This window comes from Fringilla coelebs (genome assembly GCF_963513975.1).
Source record: "Fringilla coelebs genome assembly, chromosome: 3".
In the NCBI taxonomy this organism is placed as follows: Eukaryota; Metazoa; Chordata; class Aves; order Passeriformes; family Fringillidae; genus Fringilla; species Fringilla coelebs.
The window spans coordinates 65,264,427-65,291,847 of record NC_140030.1 but is presented as its reverse complement, the minus strand read 5'-3'; the positions used below and the strand labels follow the sequence as shown (position 1 = coordinate 65,291,847).

Sequence of the window (27,421 nt, the reverse complement as noted above, 5' to 3'; positions counted from 1 at the left end):
CAGGACACCTGAGTTTTATGCCTTCAGGCAAATTATAGCCTAGTTTTCAAGTGTAATGCACTTCTTTAACTCCTACTTATCTAAAACAGAGTTGCAAGAGCTTGGCACCTCTGAAACCTGATTTTAAACCATTCTGAGAATATCTTCTTTACAGATGCATTGGAAAGCCTTGTTTAGTGTTTGCAGTACATTTTGAAATGTTTAGTAAGAGCATTACAGAAATGCAGTCATTACTAGCAAATGTCTCATTGAAACAGTCCTGTTGTTTTCTCATCTCAGTGCAGTACAGTTCAAGTTACCTTTAAAGAACCTCACAATTAACCATTACAGTTTATTAGACAGAGCAGAGCAAAAGACAGAAAGAGCATGTGATGGGTAGCAGGCTTTTAGGATGAAAGCTGAAGGGTGGAAAATGATGAGCAAAGGTGAAGAGCAAGTGGTGTCAGAAGTAGGACCTGGCAATCACATGGGTTCCCTATTTAGAAGACCCATACTGAAAGGATCCAGAAAACATGATGAGAAAATAGACATACTAGCCTAGGTTTTAATGACATTAAGAAGCCAGACAGAGATCAGAACTCAAAGGATTTGCAGAACTGGTCAAGGAAGTAGCCAGAAAAATCAAAATCAGTTCTTTGTAATGAATTGCATTATGTATTAGAAGTGTCATATCTTTTGGTTTACCAGTGTAGGTAAGCTTATTGTGACAGGTGGTATTTGTGATTAAGAAAATTATATCAAGAGAAAAAAAAGCAGTTGTTGGACAGACCAGAGGGATTTGGGTGATTCTGTTCCTGAGTGTTTGGAGATGGATGCAGAAGAAAGGGTTGATTTTCAAACATGATTTATTTAGAAAATAAAGATTCATTTAAGAACAGAGGTGAAAACTTACCAATAAATGTATCAAATGCAATCATTAGAATAAATCCACCAAATCTATGAATAAGAAGTTAACAAAAGTAATTAACTTTCAGCAGACTCGTACCTACAGGATCCCTGATTAGGGTCACCTCTAATCAAACCAGTTTTTACTGGAATCCTCAATATTACAAAAATCACCTTATGCTGCAAGAATTAAACTAGGGTCATTTGTAAAACTCTTCAGCCATGGGTGGGCTCATGCACCAGACTTGTGAATTAAGCAAAAGGAGAACTGAACATTTTGTTTTTGCTACCTCTTTCTGCATGAAAACAGCAGATAAATTTTGCATCCTCCCATTGCTAACTTATCCAGCCCACTCAGCAGGACTGGCTTGACAGGAAGAAAATGGTGCTAAATTCATTTGGCCACTGTCTTTTTTTTTTCCCCCATTTTCTATTCTTGCTGATTTGCGAAGTCTCAGGTGACTGAGTTATGATTTGTTTGTCCAACAGCTCCTTTGTTCTGATCTGTGCTCTGTGCTTCAGCAAAAACTGGAAAAACCTGTTCACTTGCTTTTTTTTTTTTTTTTTCATCTTCCTCTCTCCAATTGGTAGCTGCAGCTTGTACACATGCAGACAAGGTGGTGCCTGCCTTTCATGTGGAAAGCTGCCTTACAAAAACAGGTTGCATTTTCCATTATCCTGGAGTTTTTCTAGCCTCATCCAGGCTTTGATGGGTGCTCCATAACCTAAACTCCATTTGTTCTCTATGAAATGTTTAGGTCATTATCTTATTTCTCTTAGTGAAAGGAAGGCGTGTCTCCAGTGCACTCATTTTAAATAATAATTTATGAACTTCAGGAGATCTGCAGAAACCAGTCTTGTGAAATGTATTTTTTTGGACACAGAAGTCTGTCTCTGTCTGCCTTACAGCATCTGCACATGGTGTGGTGTTAATATCTGTAAGACAGAACAAACAGTGAGGAGGCAAGCTAGTGCAAAAAGCAAACAAATTGAGAAGAAACTTTTTTTCCATCTCCTTCCTTTTCTTCTTGCTTTGTGCTGCTGCTGGAACAAGAATGGGTCAGCTATGTGGACGATGCATGCAGCTCCTGCGGGACTTCATAGGCTTTGTTCAGAGGATGTCCTCTGACTTGGTGCAAGGCATCAAGGAATGCTTAATTCTGATAGGCAATTGCTCCTGCTTAAAACAGAACAGCTCTAAAAACAGACAGCTGTACAAGCCCATCCTACAGCCTCATGAGAGAGTGACTGCACAGGAATTTCTGCAGCATATTGAAACAGGTAAGACTTTCTTTTTCTAAAAGATTGTGAAAGAGCAAGGGGATTAATTTTGTGGGTTGAAAGCAGATTGCTAGCTGATCTGCTCTGGTATGGCATTGAGCAGCTTGGTGATGATGAGAAAAGGCCAGAGCTACAGAGCATTTTCTTTGTGTACAGGACACCAAGGGCTCAAGTCGTGCAACAGTTGGATCTGGGTAGAAACGGTCAATCACTTCCATGCTCTGCCACCACTGTTAATATATAACCCATGTAAATGCGTTTCATAAAAGTGAGTCCTTCTAGAAATTAAAGTTACTTTTTTGAAGTCAGTCAAAAGGAACTGACAAAATTGGACATAGGCTTTGATAGGACTGGATGCTGTGTGAGTGCTGAGCTGTGAGTGGGCACATCACAGTGTGATGTGCACAGTTGTGCGCCTCTGTGTTGGCTGAACACTGAGACTTATGTTAGGAATGTCTGGGCTTTACATAAGGACGATCAAAGTCACCCTGAGACAAGCATCATTGAGCTCTCAGGATTCCAAGCAAGGGTGCTTTCGTGCAAACATTTTAGACATCAGGCTTAATCACAATCATGGGATTCTGTTTGAATCAAAGTAGATCCATAACTCTTCATCTATCTCCTTAGCTTTACAAATTATCTGCCTAATTCCTCTGTTTTTCTGTTTGTGATATCCTCTTTGTCCTGTCCCAGGATACAATATTAATAGGAAAACTTGGTTTTTTATTTCACTTCTGCAGTCATCTTGAATGAGTGTATTTTGTTGGTTGTCCAATCTAAAAATAGTCCTTATCTCAAGATAAAGGAGTCATTGCTTGATTGGTTTTGCTTTGTCTCACAACTAATTGGGTATACTTTATGTTTAATGGCTTTGGGCTAAAGCTACTACACAATATTGCATAGTCGTCTACTTTCATTTGTGTGAAGGGTGTGGAGCTACTATTCATTTACTTGTCTTTTTGGGAACATGAAACAATCTTGTAAAGGGAACCAGGAGACACATTTTTCCTTGGTGTAACATGGTTAATTCTATTTGAAATGATCTGTCATGGAACAGCCTTGGAATAATTGCTGTGACTCTGGTTGTTGGGAATGTGTGTGGATTAGCCTCAGTTGGTATTAGCTGGTGCCATTATCCAGCGGATGTGGTGGGTCCTGCGCTGCTGATAAGGTTTACTGATTGTTGCCCCTTTAGCGCTGGTTTAAATCCAGACATTCATATCCAGAATAGGGACAGATCTTTCAGCTTGTCATACAGTGGAGATCTTCCAGGGCTGAACTTTCTCTTCCAAAGTCTAGTGCGCTCCTGACTCTATAGGAGACTGTCTTGGCAGTATCCCTGCACAGCTGATGGCTGAGATGTAGTGAAGGGGAGGCCAGGAGGGCCCCTTGTAGCAGCCACTGGTGTTCCCTGAAAAGACTAAATGTGTGTTTTCCTGAGAGATCCTTTCCTCTCTGAGATCACTCTTCAAAAGTCTGGTCTGTCTTGGATCCGTGGGAGCTGGGGTACAGCAGAAGAAAGTCTAGAGCTTCTCTGACAACAGTACACATGACAATGAGGGTTTTCAGGGCGGTCCCATTGTCCGTGACAGGGCACATACAGCACCCAGGAAGCAGAACCAATCTGGTTGTCTGGATGGCCAAATCTTACTGCCTAGATAAATGGAGGCGGGGAAGCCTCACAAAGAGAACCCACACATCCCTCTTACTTTAACACTTACCTTTGTATTTTATTCCAAGAGGGAACTAGCCTATCCTCAAAACAAAATATAATAAATAGGAACAAAATATAATAAGCAAACAAAATATAATAAGCAAAAAGACAGTGTTTGGACAATTTGGGTGCAAGGAGAGACTTAATGGTTGATCATCACACTCATCTGTTAACCAGGGCAGCAAATTTTGATATTTTCAGCAGATGAAGATTTTGAGTGGTTTCAGTTTTATCACTCTCCCAGACAAAACCACATATAGAAGAATCAGATAGATTTGGGTTCAGATAGTGAAAGGAACAGAATTAAACCACATGAAGAGATTTTTTTGGGTTTTTTGTCTAAAACCTTGCACACACAGGCAAGTCCTTCCCTTTACGTATACTACTAATTATTTTTTAAAATTATCTTTATATGAAGAAGTTCTGTGAAGCTCACTTGCCTAATCCTGAGGGTAGGAGTTTGCTAGTCTTGACATGTCAGCAGCTTCTAATGGCTTGAGATATTGGCTGTGTTTGTGAGATGCTTCACACACTCATGCTTCTCATATCCCTCACATTTCTTTGTCCTGTGGAGGTAATAGCTAGATATTTTTCACAGAGATATTTCGATCATTATTGCACAGCTTTAATCTATTGCCTGAAAATATATCTTATAATTGTGTGCTCCACCAGTTGATCAGTCATACCTTGCCTTTTTAACTCTGTTCTTTCGTTTAATGTCCCATTCCTTTCCTCTCTGCTGCTCCATTCCACATATTATATTATGCAGTGATTTACAGAAGTCATGCATGACTGCTATTGCTTGATGACTGTTGTTGAACATCTGGTTTATTCATAGGGGAGCTATCATACTTGAGAACAGGTATGCCTCATGCTAGAAATTAAAGCCTAAAGCAAGCTGGTTTGCAGTCCATGTTGCTATTCCTTGAAATCCTGTATTTCAATACCCAAGACAGGAAACACAGTGAACTTCAGATGTGGTAAATTAGAAATATAGAAACTCTTTCTATACTTATAAATATATATAGAAATACAAAATAAATTAGAAATATATACTTTTACTTAGCTAAGAACACCATATTCCGTATTTTAACAAAGATTCAGAAAAAGGTAAAGATTTTTGTGGAGAATGACACCTGCATTTATATTAGGTAGTATAAAAGTGTCTAAAGGTTATAACTTATCTTGTTTCCAATCACTAGCTTTGTGAGCTTTACAAGAGGCATTGCCAAGGACAGGTTATTCCCAGTTCATCTATTGCTTCTGCTCATGGAAACATGAATAAAGATAGATGGGCTTTATGGGGTACAAAAATCCTTATGCATTTGGTTGGCTTTAAATTTTAATTTCTTTTTGTAAACTAACCCTTTACAGATGTAATTAAGCCTGTGCTGTCATTTTACATCTTTAGATTTTGAAATGTCTCCACTGGGAAAGGACCCTCTGGAAGCCTTGAGGACCTTATCCTTTTCAGAAAACCCAGGTTTACAGCAGTCGGCTGCCCTCTATTACCTGCATATGAGTCAGCACAGTAAGTTATCTCAGTAAGCATTAGAAAATTTTCATGTAATTATAAATAAAAATATTATTTCAAACTGTGAAGCTCCTTTTGATTCATTAAGCAAGTTTTTTTATTGCTTTCATGCCATGTTGTTTGCCAAGGCGGATGGAAAACTGTCATTGCCACATAGGCAGAGTCAGTTCTGGGTTTTGCAATAAGGAGATATCTCTTAAAATTATAAAAGACTGTTACTTATGAAATTGTCATATTTATGTGAAGCTCAGCAGAACCCAAAGTATTAGTGTATACTGAATCTCCTAAAAGCAACACAGTCAAAATATGTTGAAAGGAAATGGACATAGTGACCAGTTAATGTTAAAAATTATATACAAAAGAGGACAATGCTCCAGAAGATGGATTGTAGTGAGAAGTTACGAAGGACACATTCTTCTTTGTTCCAAATATTCTGTGGGAGCACTAGGCTCTTGAGGTGGTTTGGTAATGGTTAGGAGTAAGCCTAGATATCCCAAATAAAATATCAGCAAGAGTTTGAATTCTACAAAAAGGTAAAAATACTAGCAATAAGCAGGTTGCAATTTAATTATTTTTTATTTAAATTTTACTTCAAAGAAAATATTCTGTCACTTGGATGATAGCCTTATCCCATGTATTATTTTCTGGATAAAAAGTGCAGGTAGCCACAAGGCAAGGACCTGCTGTGAGGCAGAATGACTTGTTTGGTAGCAAGGCACACTGCTTCCCTTCCCATGATGTTTTTGAAGTACTTGATTATTCAAAACCTCTTCAGGAAACTTGCCCTGTTTTTGCTAGTAATGAAGGTGAATACCACTCAGCCTGCGTATGGGAGCACCTCAGGCTTAAGTCCATCAAGGGAAAAATGTGACTGTGATGAACAATGGGACTCATGAATATTTCCTCTCTTGCAGTGAACATTCCCCTGCCTGTGGAGCATCTGGAACCCTTCTATGCCTTACTACGTTCTGCTGACCTGGAGGTGCAGCAGATGTCTTCCTTGTCCCTTGTCAACTTCCTGCTGGAAGGAAATAGTGAGTAATTAATGACACATCTCTCTTCAGGTGAAGAAGTATCTGTTCAGCCAGACTCAGACAGAAGGTCGGCACTTCTACGCAAATCTAGATTCCTTTTTTTGTGTTCCTCATAGGACAAGTGTGAGTCTGATTCTGACTGCAAGATACATAGCTTCTGGTGGCACCAAGATAGATCAGATCCCTCCAGCTACATAATATAATATGACAAGAGTTCTTGGATCTGTGTGCAAAGGCTGATAAATTATTCCCAGGACAGTGTGGGAATTCTATTCTCATTCTTGGATCTACAGACGTTTTTCCTTTCAAACAACGGATACAGCTAATAGAAATAAACTCTGTGTGTGAGACAGTGCTCATTTTCTGGTTATTTATAAACTGGACCTTAGTCTTAACTTGCTTGCAGAGAAAAAAAAGTTTAAACTCTTAGTATAATTCACTTGCTGCTGTAACTAAAGGGGGAAATAGACTTGAGATAGAATCTGGGAGATGCAGAAGAATAACTTCCCAATAAAGTTTATGTTGATAGACAGGGCATGAACATGCCACACCTCATCAGCAGAGTTTTTGTTGCACCTACTACTGCACTCCTGGTCACTTGGGCCACAACAAGAGTTCCATCCTGCAGTCCCATAATGGCAGAAGACAGGGTCAGTCTTCAGCGAAGCTAACTTTTTTCTTTGCTTTCTTTTTTCAGAATTTTGCTACAAATAATATCATGTCACTATTTACAAAGAAAAATGGTATTTAAAGAGTAGACCTCAGAAGAAAAAGAAAGGGGGTGAGGAGGGTTGCTGAGTAAATTGTGAACCTATTGGAAAGCTGCAGTTGCTCTTGCCCAAATTAACCTGATTTGGGACCTTCTGGCCTAACACCTCCAAACATCCATTACACTCTTTCATGGATCTGAAGGAGAATTAAGCAAACCCAGCTAGGGACTTGAGTGGCTTTCTGGCAGTTTCTATCTTAGTTCTGTTTTGTATAATTGTAATGTATATCTCCAAAGCAGTCAAGGGACGCTGTATTCTTTCCACAAAATCATTAACTGCTTACTTTTTTTATTTGTCCATTTTTTCTTGAATTTTTGAATAGTTGACAAAGAATTAGTTGTCCAAATGGGTTTACTTGAGCCAATTCTGGATCTGCTTGAATCAGAGGATCCCACTGTCCAGTGTAATTCCTGTGCCTGCATCATGACTTTGGCTGTTTCAGGTGAGTGTTCTCTTTGCCTTTATCCTCTGCTGTGAATTCATTCAACTCTTCCATCATAAGATGAAACAACCTATTTGCAATTGGCTTAAGAGTCATAAGATGCAGCAACAAGTTTTGTTATTCCCACATAATAAATTCAACCTCCTGACATTCCAGTTATTTTTCTCAGTGTTTCTGACCTTTGTGCTCTTATGATTACAAACCTTTTCCTGATTTTCATCCTAAATGTATTCATGACTGGCTTATCTTAATTAATGTCTGCATTGGCTTTTGCTTCAGGAGTTCTGTCCCTCTGATGTCTATGCTGATGAGGTTCCTTCATTTTACTAGACTGAGAAAGCCAAGGTCTTTTAAGACTCCTCTTGTGAGACTCTCCATTCATCTTCAGAGTCCTTCCGGGTGTAAATGATATGTTCCAGGAATGGAACATAGCATTTGCATGTGCCGTATGGTGATACCACAGGCTTCAGGCATTGTTACAGTGCCAAGATATAGATAAATGCTGCAGGAGCTCTGTTTTGGATTCATCTCTTCTGAAAGAGAAGTCACCAGAAATGTGCAGTACTTCAGCTGGGGTCTCACAGCTGGACCTGTGCCTTTTATTGTGGCACATATGGAAATGGGTTTTGTGGTACATCTCGTGGTAACACTTGCAGGTTTGGTGATTGTGCCATGGTGACGTTGTTATCCTACAGCTGACTTAATCACTTAGGCTTGCTCCTCCTTTGCTGCTATTTCCAGCAGACACCAAGTAGTCAAGGCTCTGTACCACACGTTTCCAAGTGTACATCCCTGCATTTTGTACAGGTTTCATTCTGTTTCCATTGTTTCAGTATTCTGACTCGTCTGTTATTTGTAAGATATTCTGGTCCTCCACTGCATTGACAGTTCTACATTCGTGTCTTTGTTTCAACTCTCTGGTTCAAAGCAAATACAGGCTAGCCCTCATGGAATTTCATTTGTAGCCTCTTCCCAGGTGGTCATTCCCATTCAGCAAAACTTGCTGCCAATTTGCTTTCAGTCATTTTTTTATCCATCACGTACTACTCTCATTTGTCACCATCTTCTGCTTAACTATGAATATTTCATATAATGATATTCATATTTTCCTGGTATCCAGACAGGTAAGTTCAGCCACAGTTACCAAAAGAAAGGTTATCATGTTAGTCTGTTTTACTCTACCTTGTGCAAACTCATAGTTCTCCAGTAGAAATTGCGTACAAGTCTGTAGAAAAGCCATGTTTTCACATTTGTTTCCCTTCCTGTAGCCAGCTTCTTTCTCCAGCTTGGGAGGTTGCAATCTGGTGTCTCAGAAGGCTGAGGGAAGCATGATGAAAATGTTAATTTCTCATTTAAGTATTTATGTTGCAAAGAAGGAGTGGATAAGCAGGGTCCAACCACATGAAAGTGCTGATTTACATTTTATCCCACTTTTTTGTTTTATTTTCAGGTTTTTAAACACTTTTCCCTTAGGAGTTTATTTTTAGGCATTGTATATTATTGTCAGGTTAAGAATTCTACATACTATATTACTTTGTGTGGAATGCAAATTGCCTCATTTAAATGTCTTAATTAGGCATGGCATCACTAAACTTTTAGGTATTTGGCTGTAGAAGGACTCTTTGTGTAGGGTCAGTGAAGTTACGCCCCTAAAGATTACAGAGAGATGTCCCTTCACCTGTTTTAAACCGTCCACAGAGAAAGTGGTTTGTTTGGGCTCCTAAGGATGTTACTTAGTCCTGAAGACACTCCTATTCTTCTAGATGTCTAACCTGGAATACAGGGAACCCTCAGCTACTGCAGATCCAGGCTACCTTCCTTCCCTGTGGTCCTCTTTTGCCTTTGCACATTCCCTTAAACACCAATGTCCTTCTGAGCACAAGTACTCCAAATGAAGCACTCAAGGAGCTTTCAAAGCTGATCACAGAGGTAGGCACTCCTGCATAGGCTGGGTAGCTGCCTGGTATTTGACCAGTGTTGAGGATCCCAGTTTAACTAGAATTCAAATGGGCTGGATCCATTTATTTGTTTTTCAGACTATATTTAGATACCACAGCAATGAGATTAAAGCAAGAGGCAATTCTCCAGGGTTTATTTTAATTTTAACTCGCAGACTCTGATATTTTTAAGTGTCTGCTAGAGAAAAGTAACCTGTTCAGTCATATCCTTCAAGAAGACCATTTATGCAAAAAAGATAAATATGGAAGCGCAACCAAATTAGGAAGATCCTTAGATGGCTTTAAGGTGACTAAAATTCTGCATCTAAGAATGGTCTTAATTCTGTTGCAACAAGCATGCAAGACTATGTACAGAGTGAAACTGTTTAGCAGTGTTATTGCAGGTCATGTTACTGCAGGTCATGTGTAAACTGAGTCGTCTCCCTACTGCAATAGGGAGCTGAAAATAAGAAGAACAAACTAACCCATTCAGATGAAAAATATTTGAAGCTTAGTTTGTTCCAACACCAGCGTTTGTCCACACAGCAAAAGGACACATGCATAGTTGCAATTATCTGCAGCTTTTTAATCACTCAGTGAAAGTAATCAGTTCTGAGATAAGAACTGAGAGTACTTCAGAACTAAATGCTCACATGTTTGGGTTTTAGGGGGGTCTGAACATCTGCTTTAAGCTAAAACAGGGAGGATGCACTGAGTGCAAAGCACATTCAAAATTGTTCTGATGGGAATTTTTAGGCACACAAATGTCAGAGAGTGGAAAGAAAGAATTTATAAATTAGTGAGTTATTCAAACACAGCTTGAGTAGATGTTGATTTCCCCACTTTAGAGTAGCATCTCGAACACATGGCTTCCTTCTCAGAGCATTCCAAGGAGTCAGTGGTTGCAGCGGCATCAGTGGAGGGACTGCATTTTTTAAGATAAACAGGTGATCCAGGAGAGAAACATGATCTAGCCTGCCACCTCTCCTACAGAGATGGCAATAGTTGCACATCTTGGTGAGATAAATTTCTCCATCCAGTCTATCATCATAAACTGGTAAAACAAGTGTTCAGGCACAATATCTGATAGAAGAAAGAATTTGCCCAAGTTTTGTCCAAATGTTCATAATTCCTTTTCTCAAAGGTAAGGTTCTTTTCCACATTCACAAACATTCATGGAGTATATTGTGCACAAGAATAAGGGAACCAGTGATATCTAAATTCTTTCTTAATCTTTTTACTTCTCTTTTTTATTCACCTGAGTAGTTTGCATCACACCCATTGGAGTCATACAAAAGACTTTCTGCTTCTACTGAGGGAAACAAAAGAATGGTATGTAGGCAGATAAGATTAGAGAAGGGCTTGTCTATGAAAGGGAGAACATTTCACCAGAATAATAGCTTCCCACATGGAGAAACTATTTTAAATAGAATACTCTTCCCAGAACAATTATTTTTCTCTTTTTTTTTTTTCAGAATAAAAGTTATTTACTTGAGTATATACTCATAGGAAGACAGAAAACACTTGCCCTGGAATATTAAACTGATACTCTCTGAACTATACTTGAATAAACATCCTGGCTTATCTGTCTATGTCAGCTCCCCACTATATAGGCTTTAGATATAAAACTAGCAGCTTTGTTCTCATAACTCTCAAAGTTAGTTAGTACCTGAAGACTTGATCTCAAAATACCTTTTTTTAATTTGCTCTGTCTGCTTCATGTTTCTCTCAGCAAACTTCCACAGACTGGCCATTGTTTAAATTGTGTATAAATATTGTTAATTTTACAGAATTAAGTATTATAGTTTGTTTTTCTTTTTTACCAGTTTTTCATCCAAGAGTCCTAAGGGACTCTGCAGACTTTTTTGAGTTCTCCTTGTACTCCAGGATGTTCAATACAACTGTACAACTTAATACATTGCCATGCAAGAAATCACCACTTCAAAAAAGCATAATCTTTTCAAATTTAATTCCAATGGTTAAATCAAATTCTGTCCTTAGAAACCTCTGCACTGTTTGTAGATGTCAAGTGAGTAATATAGGGACATTCCAAGAAAGAACTGGGGCCTGAATATACCCTACTAAATTAATGAAACCTTATCTGCAGTTAACGATGTAGCTTTTGGTTATCACATTGTGAATAGGTTGATCAGACATACCAAGGTTATGAAGCAAGTACAACGCTATTAACCTGTTTAAAGAGTCTTAAGGATATTTTAATTATCCTAGTCACAAACCAAATGCATTGAACCAGCTGTGATTTATGGCTAATCTAGAAATCATGAATTGGTTTCCTTCCTGTGAAACTCAGAATTTTTAAGAGTTTCCTGTGAGCATGCAGAGAAATCAGAGAAGGGAACACCAAGGAATAGTCCTGCTGGTTGTCCTGCTTGTGGCTCATAGTAAGATGGCAGTAAATATTGCTTTCTTTTTTTCTTTCTCTGATTCTTTTCTCCAGAGTCCAACCGAGAGGCTATTGGTGCTGCTAGAGGAGTTACACCCCTACTGTCTCTTGCCAATTCCTATGATCCCAGAGTCCAACAAAATGCAGTTGGTGCTATTCTGAACCTCACACAATCAGGTACTTTCGGACTAATGGTTTACCTAAATTGCCAAAAGAGAACTCACTGATAGAAAAATAATTCTAAAGCTTAAGGCAAGAATAAAAGCATATTTGAGCAACAAGTTATTTCCTCTGCATGTGGCATTCATGTTGGTACCACAGGTTGATGATTTAAATTTAGCTGGTACAGGTCCGTTTTTGCCTAGTAGCAAAACAAAAAAGCTTGATTTTCAAATCCAAGGTGCTAGTATATGAATATTTAAACAATCAGTCAAAGAAATAGGAAAAAAAAATTAGCTATTTGTTAAAGAAATAATTTGGCCTAAAAAATTAGCAGGACATTTGGTGTACTTTAAAGCAATCTCAGGAGCTTATCCAACAAAATCAAGTGTTAGGAGCTTTTTGCTTGTCCTGACAAACTCAGTGCTGGAATATGCTAAGTATAACGATCACAGGTCAGACATTAAAGGCTCCTGGAATATCTGCAAAGAGCTTTATCAAAACTAGTACTTGGTCCACTGCAATTATATGTAGGCTACCATAATTAACTCTGAAACAAACCAGCATTAAATTTCACCTACCAAGATGATACCATTATTCCACAGAGCTAAACAATAAAGTCACGACATCTCTGAACTCTGTGTTGTGGAAGGAAACAGTTGACAAGAACTTATACAGTTGGCTATTACATTTCTGGTATTTAGAATATTTTAAATAATTTGTTTTTAAAACACAGAAATCATAGTGAAGATCATAGCTGAGGCTTTTCAGCTTCTCCAGCAATTCAGATTCTCTGAGCAGTTTTTAGTATAAAACCATCAAAAGCTTAATCAGACAGCCTGCTAGTCTTTTTGCTAAAATATCTGCATACTGCTGCATTACACAAGCTCTAAATTATATGCTCTCCAATCACACTGACTGGCGTATACTTGGACAACATCAGCACTCTTTAGAACCCAAGAACTGTGCACATCCCTTTTGAATGGTGCCTCCAGATGAGAGGGAGGGAAGGAGGAAGACACTTTTACTTTTTCTTTTTAATGGCAGAGAAAATTCAACAAGTCCTGTGCAAGGAAGGAGCCCTACCAGTTCTTGCCTTGCTGCTGGAATCTCCTGACTCAGAAGTCCAGGTATGACTAAAATAGGTCAGATTTTAAAACAGTAACATTGTGACTGTAAGGAGAGCACAAAACCTCAGTGTGCAGAAATGAAAAGGGGGAAGAGGAGGAATGGTTTCTCTAGTGAAGTGGAGAAACATGGGAGAGCACCTTGGTGAAACTCAGCTCAGTCACATAATATATATTAAAAGACCCAATTTGTCTCTCTGCACAGGAGAAAGTTTATGATCCAAAACTTCTTCTGCCAGCACACATTAATGCATGCACAGGGTTGTTATATGGCTACCTTCTTGTGTTTTTCAGATCATCAGACATGATGCAGATAGGTCTCTTCCCCTGGGTTTTGTTGTGGTTGTTTTTTTGGTTTGGTTTTTTTTTTTTTTTTTTTTGGGGGTTTTTTTCATCCTAAGTTTGGTCATCCACTCTAAGCAATGTTACTAAGTATTCTAAGAAGACAACTTGAAAAGATCTTTTTCTTGTTGTTGTAAATATCTGTAAAGCATCCTATTTTATGCCCATCACAGACACCTGTTTGTGATTCTGCACACTCAGCAGAGAGCTCGTCTTAGTGCAAAAGTGTGCTGATAAATAAACTGTGTATCAGAGTTGTAAGCCTTACACTCTGCTAGTTTGTTTATTCAGTCCTGTGAGTAGCACAGAATTTTTTGCCCCATCAATTTAATTATCTCTACTCAGATTTTTTTAGATGTCTGAAGGGATGGACCCTCTGAAGTTGCTTTCTGCAAACTGTTTCTGCATTTTTAGATTTCTCTGAGATTCATCTTAAAATTTCCATTTCTGTAGCTCAACCTGTTTCTTGTAATTGTACCTCCCTAGTAATAGGTACTTTTATATGTGTAGTCGTCCCTAGCATTAATGGTTAGATCCTTTGGAAATGATCTCTTGACATGCTAGGGCAATAGCTACATCCAGCTTGGGTAAATCAGTGTAAACATATAATACAATAGATGCAGATGACTATGAGGCCAGCAGCAATGTCATTGCAGCAGTTGAGCATGTTCCCAAACAGCCAGGATCCTAATGAATGTACTACTCTCCCCAGCAGGATTGCTGTAGCAGTGACAGCATGTTGTGTCAGCCCTATAAACACCCTTAGGATAAAAAAGCATGTGATTTCTATCAGTTTTAAATCTGAGCATTTCTCCAATTTATTTGTATTCTCTTCAGTGTGTCACCACTCTGACCTCTCTCTTATGTTTTTTCTTGGTTCTTTGCAGTACTACAGCTGTGCTGCCCTGAGCAACGTGGCAGCCAATGTTCAGCACCACAAAGCCTTGCTGGCACCCAGTGACAGATTCCTGCTGCGGACACTGATCTCTCTCCTGTCCTCTTCTGTGGACAAGGTAAAGCTGTAGCTTTCTCTTTGTGAAGACTTAGCATCCAAGTAGAGCTATAGACTTGGGCTTCCAGTTTCAGCCTCACATCATTCTGTTCATCTACTGTACAGGTACCTAATGCAGCATCTTTCCCATGAGAAAAGACACTTATAATAGAAAATACATGGCTTCTAAAAGGTCAATGTATGAAGAAAGCAAAGGGAAATTATTAAACTTGCTCTACAGCCCTGGACACTTCCTTTAGACTAGGATAGCCTGTATGCTATTAACTTGAAACATCATGTGAGAAGTGCCCTGTCCAGGCTCTGTCTTTGGTCCTTGTGTCTGTGACAGAAGTTGTCTGACACATCTGTTGTGCTGCTTTTTTTTTTTCTTTTTGGTGTCCGGAACTTTTACTGTATGGCTTCGAGGATGACATCTTGAAAATTTTGCTTTGTTGGAAGCCACATCAAGGAAACTTCAAGAAACCACAGTTCCTTGTGGAACTTGAAATTCTGTGTACAAGGGAGGTGAAAAAAAACATAAAGCAAATCATTTTTTCATAACTTATCAGATGTTCTAAAATAAAGCCAACATCTGAACCGCATTCTTCATCAACAATAGGATGACTGATACTAGAAGGTTGAAAAAAAATTTCATCAAAACTTTGAAAAAAACATGTGCCAAAACTTACTCTTGAAGATAATGTAAGAGCTTGCAAGTGTTGTCATGTTTATTTTGTGTGCAATAGGCAAGAACATGCATAACTGAAACTGCTCTTTTTCCTCCTCTCTCTCATTTTTAATTTTTGGTTTTCCTCTTTGGCACAAGCAGGTTTCAAGCCAGGCATGTGTTTGCCTAAGAAATTTGGCTACCAGTGGTAAGCAATGTCTTGGAGATAAAGAAACCACACTATTTCTATCTCTCTCTGCTTTCAGAGTGAGCACAGTGGGCTGGGAACCTTTCCTATCAAAAGCAAAGAGACATTTTCTACATTTTAACTGGACGTTAAGGGAAGAGGAAGGTGCAGTGCATATCCTAACTAAATCTGTTTTAGAGCTCCCAGGTAGCAAGGGGAGTATCTGGAGAAAGTGAGAAAGGCAGCAGAGGTGTGCTTATGCACAGAGCCTTAGTGAGTTGCTAAGCTTTCCTTCTTTCCACGTTTCCTAAGCATTAAACCCAATTAGGACAGAATGTCTTCTGAAATTGCTTATTGAGTGGGGACCTGTCTTCTCCAAGGCATGATCCTGTCTATCATTAAATATAATTTTCTCCCATGCATTTGTCAGCCTCCTAAAAAACCCTATTAAATGTCCAAGATTCATTTCTATGACATATTCAGGAAATAGTGGCAGAGGACTGGCACACTCAGTGCTGAAGTCCCAGACTCCAGGGTAGAGTTATTGATCTAGAAAATGCAGAGGTGCTGAATTTTCAAGCAGTCACAATTATAGAGGAGCTGAGAGTGAAGGAAGTGCTGTGCCACTCCTTGACTTGTTTGAAACACCGGGTCTGCTTGACCTTTTAGATCTGCCTCTCCATCTGCTGACCCCTCTGGGGTTGCCTTTTAGTGCACCCACTGAGGTTGCAGGAGCAAGTGGGGTATAACAACTCAGTGGGATGGCTGGGCTCTCTTCTGCCTACCCCTAACTCAGCAAGATAGGTGGTGCTTGGGAGGCCTTTCTGTTCGTTCAGCAGAAGCTGCCACCTTCTTACCTGGCCTTATGCCAGTGATAGAGTCAGAAAATTCCCCTCACTCTGTTTTGTTGAAGTTCAGACACAGGCTGAGGGTGCCCAAACCTACATTCTGCCATCAAGCTTGTATTAATCCCTCAGCAAAAGGAGGCAGAACAAATGAGGGTTTATTTTTATAACTGAACATCTGGCATTGCCCCATCACACGGAGGTGGGGAGGTCCCCTCTGATTTGATGCAACAGTCAACTGTTTGAGTCAGAGCCTGAATTACTGCCTGCGGTGCTCTGAACCGCCCTGACCTCCTTTGTTTTCCCACGCCAGTGGACATCCAGGCCGAGATGGTTGCTGAGAACGTCCTGGCCAAGCTGTGCTCTCTCCTGGCCTCTGGAAACGAGGACGTGCGTCGTGCCTCCATTGCTCTGCTCTGGATACTCTCCCAGCACCCGCCCAACCAGGTATGGCAGGTCATTTCCCAAAAACTAGGGGAGAGGAAAGACTAGTTCTGGCCACCACTGGGGGTAACACTCTGTTATGGCAAAACAGCCTATGAAATGCAATCTGAGAAGGACAAACAGACTCTTGGAGACTTCCCAACCCTTCTCTCTCCTACCCAAAGTAATAAGGCTTCGTTTACTGCATCTGCACGGTCACTAGCTACCTGAGGAGCCATCTGTTGTGCTGGGTGGGATCCAAAGGAGAGACCAGCGAGAGAGGAGAGGGGCAGATGGATGTCAGAGCCGTTGGATATGTGGATACTGCCTTGCACCCCTTGCAACTCCCTCTAGTCCCCTCAGTCCCCAGACCACAGGTCTGCAGAAGGGTGCACGTGGGGGAGGACATACACAGCACCATGAGAGACTGCCACCATGAGGGCAGCCAAGGAAGTTATTTCTTGGCCACAGAGCTTCCCCACCCACTGAAAAGCAGAGAAACTGATTTACAGCACACATTCAAAGTGCATAAGTGCAGAACAAAGAGCAAATACATGTTACTCCCTACATGAACACTGTTATTCAAAAATGCATTTGTAGAATATTGACATATTTTGAATTAGCATCAAAACAAAAAGGGGGACTAACAGAATTTGAAATCTTGTCTATCTTTAGTTAATGCATTAGGACCTTCACCAGGACTGTGTATCCTCATGTCCTAAGTCACAGAATGATTCTTTTGCCCATGTTCAGGGTCAACACCACCATTAATAGCGCAACACTAGCAAATACATGAAGAAGTCTGACTACAATTAAATTACAGCAAGTACTGACAGATTACTCTCATTTTTAAATAAACTTTTCTTTACAGTAATTAAAGTCATCCTTAAGAACATAGATGTGAAAGGTTTTGTTAAGTGTTTTAAGCTAACAACAGCATTTGAAGGTAGTCAGATGTTGGGTACTTAGAGCAAAAATATGTGAGAACCTTTGCTGCCACATTGCTTCAAGCAGCAGTGACAGCATCTGAATAGCTTCAGGTGGCCTTAGGTGCTTCTTGTGCCTGAAATACACTCAGCCTGATTGGGAATTTACTCTGGGTTTGGAAAGCTTGGTGTGTTACAGTTCAGTTGTCTGTATGCAAACCAAAATTGAACCTCCCCTACCTCTGGGACGTGATGGGACAATGGGTGAGCTCAGTGCCTGGGAAGGCAAAGGCAGCAACTAGAGCACAGAGCTATACAAGGCAGAGCGGCTGCATGAGCACAGAACATCCTCATTGCCTGTCAAACTGCCTCGTACAATCTGCTCTCAACAAGCTTACAATTGAAATGCATTAATAAGTTGAAGGCCATTTGCACAGTAAATATGTTATTCAGTAGGAGACATTATGCTGGAACATGGTCCTCACTCAGTTTTGCTTTTCTTGTTTCCAAACATCCTTCACATTTTTTGTTCTCCCAGGAAAGAGTACCCACAAATCCTTTTCTCCCTGGTCCTGAAACTTGTCTTTACCAGTGTTTCAAATCCCTGGCCACAAAGAGATGTGGTCAGCATCAGTGGGAACAAAGACACTGCGAACTCAGCCTCGCTACCCCAGTGGTGACACAGCCCATCCTTCATGAGGGAAAAAGGGTCAGTAGCAGGAGGCTGGGAAGCAAAACCACTTTATTCCCCAGTGAGAAGTATCTACATCTCTAAATTTGTTTTAGCGAGCAAACACGGCTGTCCTTGACTACTGAGTGTTGCTGCTTTGTGCGAGCGAGCCCTGGGCACTCTGAGAAGAGGCTGACCTCTTTGTATTCATATCCTGCCTCCCCATCTCTGGGCCTTTTCTGGCCTGCTTTTCAAGTCTTTTCAACGTTTCTTTCTCTAACTCAGGCTGAATTCTCTGTGACTAAAAAAGAGACTTCTCCATGGGAACAACTGTTGGAAAACAAACCACTGAACAAAGCTAACCTTTACAACCAAGTCAAGTGATGCTTGAATTATTACAAATACTACCCAGGATACAATGGGGCAGAAGCTGTCTGCCCTTTAGTTACCATGAAGCAAACCCCCAGGAATGCTTCATTGGAGCTCCTTGCCCTGCTTCAGCCCCCTTTTTGCAATCTCCTGGTCAGACTGTTGACAGGGATTCCCAGCAAGGGCTGGAAAACTTCCCTCTTGCAGAGGGAATTTTATTCAGTTTTCCCAAGGACAGCCCAACCCTGAAACACTAAAGAAACAGGCTTTGTGAGAAAACAGTCTTTTAAGTCAAATTCCTTTGAGCAAAAGACCTGGAAGTCAGGGTCTGTCTGTTCCAGACGGTGCCACTGAATATCCACTCCAGGTACAAAATAACTTTGCCTTGACATCTTGCTAACTGGTAAATGCGATAATATTTACCTTGTCAAGAAATCCCTGTGGAAGGAGTATGAGTGCAGCATTGCAACTGTAAGCACACTTGCTGCTGAAATTTTTTTTTCCTTGCCTTTATTTTTTTTTTTTTTTAATATTCTAGTCTTGGGAGAAGTTAGATCAATATCCATCTGAATCAGTCAATCTATTTTTACTCACAGTTTTCTCGTGATTCTCTTGCACTGTGCAGAATTGAGCCAGAAAAAATCTGGATCTCAGCCATATTCCAGCCAAAAAAAGAAGTTCAGCAAAATTCAAGTACTGTCACTTGCTAATGTAGATCCTAAATAAACAAAAGATCTTGGCAGGGAAGTCATTATATATTAGAAAGTTCCTTTATAATCCATAGAAAATTTCCTCCTCTCAGGTTGTAGCAAATCAAAAACTAGTATCGTAGTTGATGGGATTACATAGAAAAGAGGACATTTGGCCCCAAAAGCATAGAAGACAGTCATCAGTGGTAATTTAATTGGATTATCTAAAATGATATTATTTCTTCCTTTAAAGAAAATCTAAGGAAAATTTACTGTCATGTCTGCATATAGGATTCTTTAAATGCCCTGTGTTTAGGCACAGAACTGCCCTTTCAATTTACTTTCCTGTCTTATTTTAGGATTGCTGGTTGTGACAGTGCTTAAAATGAGCTAAGTGAAGATGTCAGCTGGTATTAAAAGAAAATAAGATACACTTTTGCAATTTAACCTAAGCAAAAGAAAGATTAAAGTTAAACTAACTTTTAAAGACATCAGCCTTTCAACACTGCTTTAGTGATCCTGATATTTCACGTTTCAGATTTATGTGATTTTTTTGTAGCGGTTTATAGCTATAGCAATAATTTGTTTTCTATTGAGCTCTCTTGTTAATGTGTCTCAGTTTCCAAGTAGTACAAATAATATAGTGAACAAATAATATTGTGAACAAACAGAAGAACTGCATTAAAAACTCCTAAATTGCTAAGGGAAGGAAACTGAACGAAAAAAGACTCCCAAGAGGAAATCTTTTGCTTTTAACTGTAGACCTAAAACAAACTCTGTTGAAGTCAGGTTTCTCTTACACACAGTAGTACCCCCTTAATCCATATTGTTATTGAGGTAACTGCCTGTGCAGTAATCCAGACTCTGATCGGATCCTACAGGACAAGAGTAATGGCGGTGAACTGAAAGAAAGTAGGATTAGATTTGATATTAGGGAAAAAAATTCCTTACTGTGAGGGTGGTGAGGCACTGGGACACGTTGCCCAGAGAATTTGTGGATGCCCTATCCCTGGAAGTGTTTAAGGCTGGGTTAGATGGGGCTCTGAGCAATCTGGCCCAGTGGAAGGTGTTCCTGCTCATGGCAGAGGGCTTGGAACAGATGATCTTTAACATCCCTTCCAAGCCAGGTCATTCTGTGATTCAAGTAATATTGATGGTAACTGGAGGGAGACTGCATTCAGAGTTAAATACCCAGCAAAGAACCTCTAAAATATCATCAGACAACAGAGAAATGTGTGTAAAGATGATGTTGTTAAGGACATGTTTACTGAAGAGGTGCCTGATCACAAACTGATCTAAACATACAACCCATTATTGTAGCCAGGTAAAATAAATTGCTGAGCTACTCAAGGATGCACTGCTGCTGCTACTTCACCGGGTAGTTCTGCCTTTCACAGCAACCCTGACAACCTCTCCTTCCAGTCAGGACACATCCGTCCCCTGATTAGCAATGACCCCAGTGAGGCATTTGATGGAAACAACAATAAACTACATGACCTTGAAGACTCCAGCCTTCCATAGCAAGTGTTCAATAGTCAGTGCAATCAGACCATGCTTAAGAGAAGCAGCACTGGACCCAGCCACATCCTTGGTTTAAATAAGCAAACTAATGCTCTTCTTGCAGAGCTAAGTTTGATTTCTCCATGGCTCACTGCAAAGCTGTATTGTGTTGTCCATATTGGATGTAACTGAGATACTGGTTGTTCTTCTCAGGACACTTTGGCATGTGCTGAGCTACTACAGAGCCTGGGGACGTTACTGGCAGCACATAAAACAGATCCTGTGATTGTTGGACATACTGCTTGCATCATCAAAAACCTGTGCCTTTCCAAAAACAGACAGGTAGGCACATGATGTTTGTCACTGAACTATACCCTGTGAGGTTGCCATTGTGTTTATGTCAAATCAGCATTAAAAAAAAAAATTCTGTGGGTAATTAAACATATACCAATTTGCTATATATTTTACACAAAATTGCATATATGAATAAAAGGACCATAATTAAACGAAGTTTTATTCATTTTTTCCCAATACAATACAAAAAAGCTAATTAAAATAAGAAATATCTAATTTTTGCTATGAATGATGTGGTTACCTAATTTGACTGCATCACAGGTATAAAAAGTTCAAGCAAGAACATTTAATGTTACTAAAGGAATTGTTCAGGAAAATCTGAGGACTGTTATGAACAGAATCTTTATTTCCTGGCTCTCATGCTTCAGCTTCAGCTGCTGTTCGTTGTGAAACACCAACTATTGATGTACATTTTGCCTCTTTGGAAAGATACTAGCTATGCCAAAATGCTATAAAGATCTCTCTTGCTGACTTTGCTTCAAAATCCATATGCACGGATGCACTTCCTTTTTCCTTGCCTTTTAGAGTACCTTGCTCAAACAGTACCAACCAGTAGCAATCAATATTGAGGAAAAAACCCCACCAAATCCTCACTTCTGCTTTTTCCCACTTCCTAGCACACACTTTTCAAAACTCAATTCTTTTTTTTCCCCTCTGTTCACAATACAATTGCTACTAGTTCCAGAGATTTAAACCAGCCAGAAGGAAAATGATGGGGTTTTTTACTAAGATAAGAATTATATAAATTTCTAATAGCTGTGACATCGAGTTTTGCAGGAAACTATATTACCTTAAAGTCAAGGCCCACAGTAGGAATAAAAATGGACCATCATTCAAAGTTTGACAAATATGGTCTTTTTTTCAAATACTTAAATTCTGTGACTTTATGCTGTTATCAGCTGGGAGCTGCTTCACCTTCGATAAAGCTTTATAATATAGAGAGTATCAAGCTCTCACTGCATAAGTGAATAAACAGACATGACTGGGAGTGCCAGGTTTCCAGGATCAATTCTAAGGAATGCTCCCTAAAACCCAAGTCCTTGGCACAAGAGGAAAAAGGCAGTGCTGTTTTTATGCCAGCAGGACAGAAACAGAGTGTGGGAGCTTGAAGAGCAGCAGTCTCAAATCCACCTTGAACCTCCAAACAGCAAGTTAAAAAACCACAGCATAAAATGAGTATCAGAAAAAGATACTTCCTTTTGCTGATAGACACCTGAGCTCACTTGGGGAGACATGAGCAGCTTCCATTGTTAGGACGTCCCAGAGAGCTGACGACTTCATGATTCAACTTCAGTAGCAACCAGTCACCTCCAGCTGACTCATTCAGAACTCATTTCTTGGTCTCATGTTTTGCTTTTAGTCCTGGTCAGCACAGGCTAACTCTCCTACTGTTTTCATCTCAGTTTATAAAATATGTATCTCAGTACAGGTGATCTCTGAACAATCTGAGGTGTTTTCAACCTGGCTGTGGTAGATCTGGGAGGAGACATTTCCATTATTGATGGTTTCACCATCAATACTTCTGAAGTACTTCTGAAGCCCCCAGACACCACTAAAACATAATGGACGTGCTAAACATGAATCTCTCTCTTGTGGCAGAGAATCACTGAGAGCCGCTGTGTGGAAGGTCTCCTCCAGACCATGCTTTTGACCGACACTCAGGAAGACTCCCTTCGTTACGTGACATCCTGCCTTGCTGAGCTAGCAAAGCAAGGTATGGCAGCAACCCTCCATGAATGGCTGAGTCAGAGAAGTGCACCTGTCCTGTATTAATTCTAACAGGAGATGGAGCACAGCTGGACACACAGCCCAAGTCTTTCCTTTTAAATTCATTGTAAGTTTCAAGAACAAAATCCAATTCACTGTCAGGATACATGGGCTCCATTGTCTGCACTTTTGTTCAACTGTTTAAAATTCTTTACTCTAAATTATTTTTTTGTGCTGAACTTTACTGCTGTACAGGGCCTGTCTACTTCTATTTGTAACATTTCCCAGTTTCTCAGGCTGAAATAATTTTATCGTTGCAGAAACTGATATAAAAGACTAAAATACGAAGTAGGTATAGATCTTGAAATTTTTTGCACACGGATTTATCAGAGATACCAAATTGGCACTCATGAAAGGTACAGCACTCTTTATAGCAGAAAGGATGAGTGTAAATTTTCCCAACATGCTCTGTCATTGGGTATTGTCTGTCAAACAAGTCATCTCTTCTCTCTGGTATAATGGCTACGCAGCTGGCAACACATCACATTTAATTTTGCGAGCAGAGCACAGTAGCTGCTGGACAGACTGAGCCCAATAGGCCAAGAGCGGATCTTGCACATAAAGTGATTCATTTTTGCAGAACAAAAAGCCAACAAAATATGAACCAAATCCATGGCCTTACCTTACTGAGAGCATAACCTCAGAACAAGACCCTTTTTAACAACCTAAACATACTTATTAACCAAGTTCAGCACTTATTTTGCTTCTCCAGTTGCATGAAGGATTGACCATTTCAGCAGTTTCTGGCAGACCTTTCAGCTTCATTTCTTTGACACTGGAGTTCCTATTTAGAGACTACTCTCTTACCTTTCTGCCTTCCAGAAGGAGCCATGTTACACATGGTCCAGTGGATGGATGGACCTTTGACAAAGTGCTTGGTGAGACTGGCTGGCCAACTGGAACATCCTGAGCCATCCTTTCATGCTGCCTCCATCATCCAGCACATGATCAGTCACGGTAACTCACACAGCATTAACTGTGCTTTGAAAGAGACTCATGGCTGTCTGGAGTGAAATTAGGCTTTTCCCAAAGGACTGTCAGGCACTGAACAACCTCTAAACATTCCTCTATCATCCCCCCATTTGGTCTCTACAAATTTTCTAGAGAACAAATGCCTATAGTCACCCTTGAAATAAAACAGTCCTTGAGGGCACGAGAAACTCCAGGGATGAAAGTGGACCACAGATAAAGGTCTGATTTAAATGGTTTTTGCCTTCTTCAAGAACTGCCATTCTGCAGGGCTGGTCCATAGCGAATTCTCAGGTCCTTGCAAACAGCTTCAGTAGGAAGGTGGGAGACCCTTAACATACTCCTCACCATGGGAGAGATGAGAACATGTTTCAGACAAGGGTCACTTCAAATAAGGTTATATCTTTCTGTTTGACCTTCTTTCTCAGTATGTAAAATGTGATGGCATCCTCCACAGACAGCAGAGGCTGTGTTCCAAAATTTTAGAGTAACTCTACTCCCTGACCAGCAAGAGAAAACCTCTTGCTGAACCAAATCCTGCTCATATAATTCTAGACTAAATTAGCAGGAACGGTGAAGTAAAGTGGTTTTAAGAATGTAGCCAAAATTTTTCAAGTTTCAATGAGAGAGAATAAAAGAGCATTATTTTTACCTGTAGAAAACAGTTTTATACTTAAATACTTGCCTCATGCAGCTGAGAGTCTTTAAGACTCGCAAGCAAAAGGTGTTCAGATGATACTTGACACATTCTCTAGAAAGGTATGGTTAGATTTTAGACATTAGACATAAGAAAAACTGAAATCTGTGGTTAGTCCCCAGTAAGGGAAAATGCAAATCTGTTTCATTTTTAGCATAGAGGATTTGCAACAGAGCAGACTCTCTCTCATGTAGTGAACTAATCATCTAATGGATAGCTTCACCTACCAGGCCAACCACTGTCAATCAGCAGGCCCCTTGCACAGGGATCAGATTCCCAGCACAGCAGCCCACTCATCTTTTTATTTACCTGAAGTATCAGCAGTCTTATCAGAAGCTGTAGCACAGGGAAGTCCCTTGCCAGTTTTTGCAGTAATGTTGGTTTTAGCTGAAGGTGGAGGAGTCATTATTGAAATGTTGTTAGAAAAATCAGTTTTCAAAGTGTTTAAAGGCTTGTATTGATCTCCAGTAGTTCTCCCATTTATGCAGAAAAAATGATGCTTTTGTGCAAGTATCACATTGGAGAGATTCAAGCCTACCTCAAGAATTTTCTTACCCACCAAGAGGTCCGTTTTCAGCAGCTGGGCATCTCCACACTCTGCAGACTACGAGCAGGTACGTCCTTCCTGCCAAGGCTGCTGCACCCATCAGCAGCAAACAGGCACTGCTTAGTAACAGAGATCACAGAATCATTAGGGTTGGAAAAGACCTATAAGATGAGTCCAACTGCTGACAGTGCAAATTTCTCCAGGGACTAGCTCTGCTCACTTAAGAAAACAGAATAATCTCAAGGGTAGCTGTTACCTTACATGATTTTAAACAGTTCTTTAAGAATACCTCCCAATAAAGGCAGGAGGATTTTGTTTGTTTGCTTTAAAACTAAAGGCATTCAGAACAGCAAGGAAACAGGACTTCAGGAAAATCTTATCCCATATAAGAATTTTTGGCAGTAGATACAACCTAAAAGTTTTTCAAATGAGATTTTAGTTTATTTTGATGAAGCAAGCAAATAAGGAAATTGCATGATTAGCTGATAGTAAAGCTGGGAAGTCTCACATCTTCATACTTCAAAGTCCATTACTTAATATTATACTGGGTTAAGTTAGTCTTCTTGTCTTTGGATAAAAGGTGAGTACTTATGAGGGTTATAATGTGGTAATAACTGTATATAGCACATATCTTTATGTATGTAGAGCCAAAGCCAAAACCCTACCATATCTAGATAGGCAGCTGCTGCATAAGGCTAAATTTGGCAACTGAGATTTGTACATCTGGATTGGGAGAATTTAGCAGCAATCTTGAATGGTTGTAGGGATGAAAACTGAATCTGTATGTGCTTTGTGTGGTATTTTTCCGCCTTACCTGTAATAAGACCAACTGTATCTAACCTGAAAAATAAGTTTTCTATGCATCTGCATTAGAACATGGGGAAAAACAGCAGGCTGCCTAACACCTGTTATTCCTCTTCAGATCCAGACTTTTCATTAGCATTCAGAAAAAGCCAAATGGCCAAACTCCTTGAGCAAGTCCGTCAGCAAACAGAAGAAACTCAAGAGCTCCTTAGGGCAGCTATGTGCCATGAAGACAGTTAATATTTAAGCCAAATGGTTTAAGAAAACTTACCAGATCCAAGGGCCTGAACTTTCAGAGGAAGAAACTCTTTTCCTTGGTTCCTGTAATTTTCCTGCTACTTGCAGTTTCGTCATACAAGAGAGATGTCCTGATAGCAAGAATTGGAGCAGGTCAAAACACAATGCCTTGCACCCTTTGGCTGGCTGCTTAAGTGTGCTTGAGGACATGGCTACATGTTGAAAAACACCTGCTATGCTTGGTTAACCTTCCATGGTTTGTTTTGGTTTCCTCACCCCCCGCTTCAGAAAACCAGCACTGTATTAATGAGGTTTCATTCATGCAACAGGCTGATTCCACTGATGAGGCATCTCTCAAGTATGCAGGTCTGCATCTATCTTTCTTCTGTTTCTGTTCCATGTCCTGTATTTCAGAGCACACTCCAAGGACTTTAGAAAATAATTGAATTAGCCCACACTATAAAGGTAGAAAACTACAAACAGGTTACTACAGAAAGTAACTGCTGAGGGACAATTCTCAAAGTAGAAGAAATTTGTAAGAAACAAGAATGGGTGAAGTCTTTACAGCTCGTCCTTGTCCACACTATAAGCACTGCTCTCCAGCAGAAGAGCAAAGGCATGTTAAGGCAAGAAAATGTTGCAAGTACAGAACACAGCAGGAACCATGAATAATTTGGATGAGATGTGTTTAAGTACTGAACTGTGTTCTGCAAATATTAAATTATTTCCAAATCTACTCGCAACAAGAGATGATTGAAAATATTTGGCAAAATTAGGAATTGATACTTCATTTTAAATGGACTAAAGAACAATAAAAAGGTATTTGTGTTTAAATTAAACTTATTTTCTTACATATATACTTCCCATGGGCGAGCAGATGCTCAGCCATCTCCAGGAAAACTGGGTTCCATCATGTGTAATGGTTACTTGGGAAGACACACACTGTAACTTCAAACATCCCCCTTTCCTCTTCCTTCCCCCAGCTTTATATGCCCAGCATGACAATGTAAGGTGTGGAATGTTCCTATGGTCAGCTGGGGTCACCTGTCCCAGCTGTCCCCTCCCAACCTCTTGTGCAAGCAACCCCAGGCAGGTGGGGTTGTGTGAGAGGCAGACTGTGCAAGTGCTGATGAGCACTAACTAAAACACC

At 40.0% G+C, this 27,421-nt stretch overlaps 1 protein-coding gene across 1 annotated transcript; it reads left to right on the top strand.

The window, feature by feature from the left end:
- Positions 1–1,940: 1,940 nt before the first annotated feature.
- LOC311152196 (uncharacterized protein) lies at positions 1,941–26,274 on the top strand (the record flags this gene model as incomplete). Its single annotated transcript, XM_084203055.1, has 14 exons — positions 1,941–2,166; positions 5,292–5,411; positions 6,329–6,448; positions 7,541–7,660; positions 12,056–12,178; positions 13,208–13,290; positions 14,517–14,642; positions 15,450–15,495; positions 16,633–16,766; positions 21,110–21,238; positions 22,850–22,964; positions 23,840–23,974; positions 25,172–25,297; positions 26,153–26,274. The coding sequence occupies 14 exons, from the start codon at positions 1,941–1,943 to the stop codon at positions 26,272–26,274; spliced, it is 1,725 nt and encodes a 574-aa protein (XP_084059181.1).
- Positions 26,275–27,421: the final 1,147 nt, after the last annotated feature.